General features: G+C 46.4%; 2 protein-coding genes across 2 annotated transcripts in view; one reads left to right on the forward strand and one right to left on the reverse strand.

The window, feature by feature from the left end:
• pvalb7 (parvalbumin 7) overlaps positions 1–153 on the reverse strand; it is a 20,999-nt gene extending 20,846 nt beyond the window's left edge. Inside the window, exon 1 of the mRNA XM_056587368.1 lies at positions 2–153. The gene's annotated coding sequence lies outside the window, so the exon portion shown is untranslated. The remainder of the gene's footprint in view (position 1) is intronic.
• ncf4 (neutrophil cytosolic factor 4) overlaps positions 1–4,852 on the forward strand; it is an 18,842-nt gene extending 13,990 nt beyond the window's left edge. Inside the window, exons 7-10 of the mRNA XM_056587367.1 lie at positions 313–411; positions 2,187–2,338; positions 3,241–3,306; positions 4,540–4,852. Of these exons, the coding sequence (XP_056443342.1) occupies positions 313–411; positions 2,187–2,338; positions 3,241–3,306; positions 4,540–4,750 (528 nt within the window). The 3' untranslated portion in view covers positions 4,751–4,852. The remainder of the gene's footprint in view (positions 1–312; positions 412–2,186; positions 2,339–3,240; positions 3,307–4,539) is intronic.
• Positions 4,853–7,500: the final 2,648 nt, after the last annotated feature.

Below are 7,500 nucleotides of genomic sequence, written 5' to 3' on the forward strand. Positions count from 1 at the left end.
CCTGCACCCGCCGTCAAACACACCGTTGTCTCTCCCTCCCTGTTCTCTCTCTCTCTCCTTCTGCGTCTCTCCTTCTCTCTCTCCGTCCGCCCGGTGCTCTCCTCACCGCTCCTCGCTGGCAGTTTATTTTGGGTGATAAGTTCTACACGTAGTTGAACTCTTGTTTCCTGGAGTGTGGTGGACTGTGTGTGTGTCACTTAAACTGTGTTGTGTCCTCTGTCTACGTGTGTCTGCGTGCGTGCGTGTGTGTGTGGTTGTGTGTGTGTGTGTGTGTGTGTGTGTGTGTGTGTGTGTGTGTGTGTGTGGGTCCAGGTGATGTTTGAGTTTCGCCGCAGCGGGAGGTTGGAGCTGAGTCTGAAGACGGGAGATGTGATCTTCCTGCTGAGGAGAGTCAACGCAGACTGGCTGGAGGTGAGAGAGAGGTAGAGAGAGGCAGAGGAGGAGTGGAGAGAGGTGGAGGGAGAGAGAGAGGTAGAGAGAGGCAGAGGAGGAGTGGAGAGAGGTGGAGGGAGAGAGAGAGGTAGAGAGAGGCAGAGGAGGAGTGGAGAGAGGTGGAGGGAGAGAGAGAGAGGTAGAGAGAGGGCGATGAAGAGTTGGATACAGAGAGGTGTAGAGAGGCAGAAGAGGAGAGGAGAGGGAGAGGTGGAGGGAGGCAGAGGAGAAGTGGAGAGAGAGAGGTAGAGGGTGAGTGGGTGAGAGAGGGGGGAGGGAGGGTGGTCAGGAGGGAGATTGAGAATGCGACAGGGAAAGAGGGAGGGATGGGGAGAGAGATTGGGAGAGGGAGGGGTAGGGACGGAGGGAGAAGAAGAGTGGGAGGAGAGGGGGAGGAGAGAGCAGGAGAGATTGGATGGAGGATTTTGGAGTGTTCGGCTGAGGTAGGGGAGAGGGTGTAGGATAGAGGATGGAGAGAGGGAAGGAGGGTGGGGAGAGAGAGAGCGGAGGAGAGAGAGAGGGAAAGATAGAGGAGAGAGGGGGGAGGGAGCTGTAAAGAGGGGAGAGTGGCAGAGGGATGGAGAATTTTGGAGAGTGAGGTATAGGGGAGAGTGTGGGGGATAGAGTAGGAGAGAGGGAAGGAGGGAAGAGAGAGCCAGAGAGGCTTTGCGAGATAGAGAGTGGGATGGGAGAGGGAGAGATAGAGGAGAGAGGGAGGTGAGTGATGGACACGAGGAGGGCAGCAGATCTTTTTAGAGTAGAGCAAGCCATGTGAGCAATGGATCACTGAACCAAACACAAACTGAAACAAAAATAGAGCTGCACGTCTTTGCAGAAGAGAGAAATAAATAGATGATATTTTACTGATAGAAGAGACGTCTCACACGCAAACACACACACACACACACACACACACACACACACACACACACACACACACACACACACACACACACACACACACACACACACACACACACACACACACACACACACACACACACACACGCAAACACATACAATAACGCACCAGCATTACACACACACACACACACACACACACACACACACACACACACACACACACACACATGCAAACCCACAAACACACACACTCTCACACAAGCATATACATACAATAAGACGCACACATATACACACACAGACCACACACCCCCACACACACACATACACACACAGTATGGTAAGTAAACCGTCCTGAAATAATTACACAAAAAGGTGAAGAAATGTTTTCGGCAGAGATGTGTGGGCATGTTAACAGAGGTAGGAGTGCAAGAGTGGGAGACAGATAGAGATGGAGGGAGAGAGAGTCAGAGAGTGTTGTGTTAACATTGTGTAATCATTGCACTGCAATGCAGTGGCTAAACGCAAGGCAATAAACTTAACAGAAAGTTCATCCTGATTAGTTATTATAATTAAAAATGCTAAAAAAATAAATCTCTTATCTAGTCATCTCTATCCCCCCGTTCTTCTTTGATATCCAATGTGCACTTCTTTCACCACCCTCACTCTATTCTCTTCTGTTCTATTTTTATTCAGTTCTATCATGCAGGAGGGTTTCACGTAATGTCGTGCAAATTCCCAGCCTCCATCCTAGTGATTATTCACCATTACACCAACAACTGGTCGCTCTGTCGTTCTCTGAAACAGGTCAAGAAGTACCAAGCTGGCGACTGGGAATGTGCGTTAGGAACTTCGGATCACATGTTACCATGACACTGTTCTGTTCCCAGGGCACGGTGAACAATCAAACAGGCATTTTCCCAGAATCCTTTGTGAAGGTCATCAAGCCCCTCCCAGAGGACGAGGGGGGCGTGGCCACATCTGCCAGCTCCTACAGCTGCCTCCGCTGCTACATGCTCACGTCCTCTGGGGTGGACACCAGGTGTGTGTGTGTGTGTGTGTGTGTGTGTGTGTGTGTGTGTGTGTGTGTGTGTGTGTGTGTGTGTGTGTGTGTGTGTGTGTGTATGTTTGTTTGTGTGCGCTTATATATGTGTGTCAGTGTGTGTGTGCGTGTGTGCTTATATATGTGTGTGTGTGTGTGTGTGTGTGTGTGTGTGTGTGTGTGTGTGTGTGCGTGTGTGCTTATATATGTGTGTGAGTGTGTGTGTGTGTGTGTGTGTGTGTGTGTGTGTGTGTGTGTGTGTGTGTGTGTGTGTGTGTGTGTGTGTGTGTGTGTGTGAGTCCGTGTATGTGTTTGGGCGTCAGTTCAGATGTACATTCTTATGAGTGTGTGTGTGTGTTTGTCTTTGTGTTCTTCTGACCAACTTGATGTTGGTGGCATGGCTTCAGGTGAACCGGTAACGGCCTAACATTGCCTGACAACGCTCTCTAAACCACTACGCTCAGTGCGCCTTTCTGTTTGTTTCTATGGATGGCTTCATCTGCTGTGCAGCCCCTCCATTCACCCCCTCGTGCACCGATACACTGTGTTCCAGTTCCAGCTTCTTTTCTCTCTTCATTGGCAGATCCTGAATTAGTGTTTGAGAGCACGGCAGTTATTTCAGGATCCTAATCCAACCGCATCGAAATAGACCAGCACAGTATGCTCAGGACTAAGACGAGAGATGGAGAGGATTTTGTGCTTTAGTTTAACAATGCAGTTGACAAAGGTCAAAGTTTTATACTGTGATTTTTATTATCTGAAAAGGTGTCTTCTACGTTGTTACGTTTAAAAGTGCTCAGCTTTTAATATTGTTATAGTTTGCCTATTCATTATTTGTACATCATGAACTACAAACCTGTGTTTCTCTATCAGAGATGTGTGTGTTTGTGTTCATCTTACAGAGATGTGTGTGTGGAGGAAGACATCACCATCCAGCCATCATACAGCGATCTTCTGGCTCGCATGAGGTAGGCAAGGCTATATTAACCTAGCCTAGCTAAGACTAGCCAGAACTTAACATAACCTTACCTCGACTAAGCTAGCCTAGCTTGAACCTCGCTAAACCTTACGTAGCCTAGCTTAGACTAGACATAACCTGGCTAAAACAATTAGAAAAAAACAAAAAACATAGCCTTGACAAGCCTTAACCTCCCCTATACCGAGCTAGCCTCCACTAGGCTGGTCTACCCCGGCATACTGATATTCAACCAATCAGAGCCCCTGAGAACCTCTTCAGGGTGTCATTGAGCTCTATGGTTGAAGGGCCCTCAGCATGTCACTGCATTCAACCCTACAAGTGTCCACTCCTATTCACACACCTATTCAACACACACCAACAAACATACGCACAAACACACACACCAACACGGATATGCACATACACGTACACACTCACTCTATCACACACTCAATTACTCACACACAAACACACACACATCCCTGTCTACAACCCCCTGTATGTGGAGGTTTGATACAATGCTATTATCTCTCTCTATCATCTGACCCTTCTATTTCTCTCTACCATCTCTCTCCCTCCCTCTCTCTCACTACCCCTCTCAATCTCTACCCATCTCTCTCAAACATCATTCTCTACCCATCTCTCTCTCCCATCCCTTTTTTTTATCCTCTCTCTCTCTCTCTCTCTCTCTCTCTCTCTCTCTCTCTCTCTCTCTCTCTCTCTCTCTCTCTCTCTCTCTCTCTCTCTCTCTCTCTCTCTCTCACTCTCTAAGGTTCCTCTTTTTAAGGGTATCTCTGATCGGCCATGTTATAAGCCAGAAATCAGACTCCTCCGTTACGAGGAACAGGTTGTTGGTTTCATTGGCGGTTGCCAACGTAATCACCCCTCACACTGCATAGTAAATAATATCAGACTGGTTTGAAAAATGTTTTCCCGACTCTGCAAGGGGCAGCCACATTGCATGCCCATCCCTCTCCCTCCCACCCCCCCCCCCCCTGATGGTGATGGTGATGGTGATGGTGATGGTGATGGAGGTAGTGGCGGTGACGATAATGATGATAATAATGATGACGAAGATGACAATGATGACAATGTGAACACAAAACCAACTCCCCCCTTTCTCCCCCCTCCCTCTCCTTTCTCTCCATTTACCCCCCCCTCTCTCTAACGCCCTTTCCCTCCCACTCCACTACCCCCCCCCCCCCCCCCCCCGTCCCTGTCAACTCTCGTCTCTCTATCTCAGAGATGTTTTCAACATGGCCGACATCGCGCTGAACTACCGCGACCCCGAGGGTGACCTCATCCGCATGCTGGACGACGAGGACATCGGCCTGATGACCCGCGAGGGGCGTCGCCAGGCCCGCGGCCGCGCCCAGCGCCCCGTCAACCAGTTCCCCTGGGAGCTGCACGTCACGCTGACCTCCGACCTCTCCGTGTACGCCACCGAGGGATGATAACATCGAAAAGATGGTGAGAAGGGCAAGAGATGAGATGTATTTGAGAGTGAGGGAGAGAGAGAGAAAGAGAGAGGGAGAGAGAGAGAGAGAGAGAGAGAGAGAGAGAGAGAGAGAGAGAGAGAGAGAGAGAGAGAGAGAGAGAGAGGAGGGAGAGAGAGAGAGAGAGAGAGAGAGAGAGGGCCAAAGATAGAAACTGAGAGATGCCAAATTTGTATTAAATTGGAGTTGGTGTACTTCTTGAGGTCAGTCTAGTTCAAATATAAAACTTGTTTTGCTTTATATAACTTGCAGCTATGTTCTGTTCTTATCGGTTCAGTGTGCTGGTAAAAATGTAACACAGCATTGAATGTGTCAAAGCAGATTATGTCAAAGGGAATATAGAGAGTACATTCTCAGGCTAAACTCTGCTTAAAATCAATGTTATAATACATCCTATAAGATATGTCCTATGATTGACACCTAAGCACGAAAGTTACATTAAAATATATCAAGTGAAACACCAACTTTTTTCCGTGTCACATTTTCTTAATGTATTTTTTCCGTCCTTCCCGCCCCGTCTCATCTGTCAGCGTGTATCAGAAAATGCACCTGACATCACCTCCATGACCTTTGACCCTTAAGGACGCGCTCTACATTAGCACGTGGTTGTCCCAGGAGGAGCCTGCTGCACTGCTAATTATCTCCTAAATGAGCATCATTAATTTCTGAGGAGTTCAGACCAAAAAGTCAATGGGACGTGACTGAAAACATAACCTAATTGAGATCGTTAGTTCAGAATTTTTGTTTGAGAAGGAAATGACTCACCTAAAGGGCGTGAATTTATAGAACTGGCTATCAGATGTCTGTACTGATTGCTTTATTGGACAGAATGGACAGACCATATTATTGAAGGGAGAATGGAATTACTGTGAAGCAAAATAGAATTAGACATAAATAACCAAATTGTTCTTTATGAGTGTGCTGATATGTTTGTGTTTCGTCTCTTTTGAAATCTTGTGTGTGCGATTGTAACGTTTATGTGTGTAGTACTATCCAACATGTGTGAGGGACATCTCTGCTGCATTCTAGGTGTTTGCTGCCCACTGCTGGTTGCTGCTGGTTTTGCAAGGTTAATTGGCAGATCTTTTTACCGTTCCTCTAATTGGGAGCATTTTGAACAGATCTTACTTTCACAAGTGTCGCGCTTTCACAAGGTGGTTCATGCCAGAGTAAAACGTTTACACACACACATACACACACACACACACACACACACACACACACACACACACACACACACACACACACACACACACACACACACACACACACACACACACACACACACACACACACACACACAACCACACACACACACACACACACACACACACACACACACACACACACACAACCACACACACACATGCATATGCACACCGATACAAGTGAATACAGATGAGAGGGCATCTTCAAGGGAGAGATAGATGTGCTTATTTACTGCTGGTCTGCGGTGCAGCTTGTCATTTGATGAAACCATCCATCTTCCACACACTGTGTCAGACAGACCCTACTCGTCCTCATTTTTACAGACCACACACGTACACAAACACACTAACACACTCTCACACACACACACACACGCACGTTCACGCACACACACACACACACACACACACACACACACACACACACACACACACACACACACACACACACACACACACACACACACACACACACACACACACACAAACAAATAATTTTTGAATGAATAAATAAATTCTTAATCTGCATAAAAACCTTCCCCACATCACTCACGCTGTTGAAAGTTTGCCATAGAAGGCTTTCTATGTATAGAGGCTTTGCCTTATTAAATCTTTATCTTTGTTTTGTGGTTGAATATAATATTTTATCTAAATGAATATGGACTTGGGATAATGACTTGGGATTTTCTATTAGAAGAACTGGTCTTGTTATTTTTTCTCAGTCAAGTCTAAGACAAAAAATGAGGATTAATGGTGAGGCCTGTCTGTCCCGCTGCTGGCCACCCAGGGTCGCCGTTGACCTGCTAATAATCAGCCAGCTGCGCCGTAATCTTTTGTCGTGTTCGTATAAAGTAAGTTATTTCCGAAAATCTAGTTGGGGTGACCTTGTTATAAAATTGCACAGTAGTCCTTATCCGTTCATGAAACTATGTACATGTTCATTCCGTCACAATTGCCCACATTTACGCCAGTGAAGTATCATTTGAAAGCCCTAGTTATCAAATTATATTGTATTGGGTCTGCTGTCAATTATGGATGAGCCGTTTGTTAGCGGCGAAGGCTAATCCAAACACACGATATTGGTTCCTACTAGAAGGCCTATAGAGACATGTGTCGTGTTTAGTTGATTGACTTATAAAAATCTATATTTTAGTTTAGGTTACTTTAGTAAGTACACATGTGAGAATAGCCATTTTAAATAGAGGATTAAACGACCATCTATCAACCATGATCCATCGCAGTGACCTTGGGAAAGTGTCTTTTGTTGATCAACACTTTTAAATTGTTTCACAATATGAATGGCAGGGCCTTAATGTCTAATAGGACAAATCACTGGAAAAGGGGTAAAAGTTATCTCATGGGGTGCAGATGAATAGAGCTACCTTAGGTTTGGGAGGGGGGGGGGACATTAACATAGTTGTCTCTGTAGAGAAAGATCAGTCATCAAAGGGCAATGGGGGGCTCTATTTGAGCAGTGCACCCGTTCAGAATGAAAAGAAA

This window comes from Gadus chalcogrammus, chromosome 3 (genome assembly GCF_026213295.1).
Source record: "Gadus chalcogrammus isolate NIFS_2021 chromosome 3, NIFS_Gcha_1.0, whole genome shotgun sequence".
NCBI classification, from domain to species: domain Eukaryota; kingdom Metazoa; phylum Chordata; class Actinopteri; order Gadiformes; family Gadidae; genus Gadus; species Gadus chalcogrammus.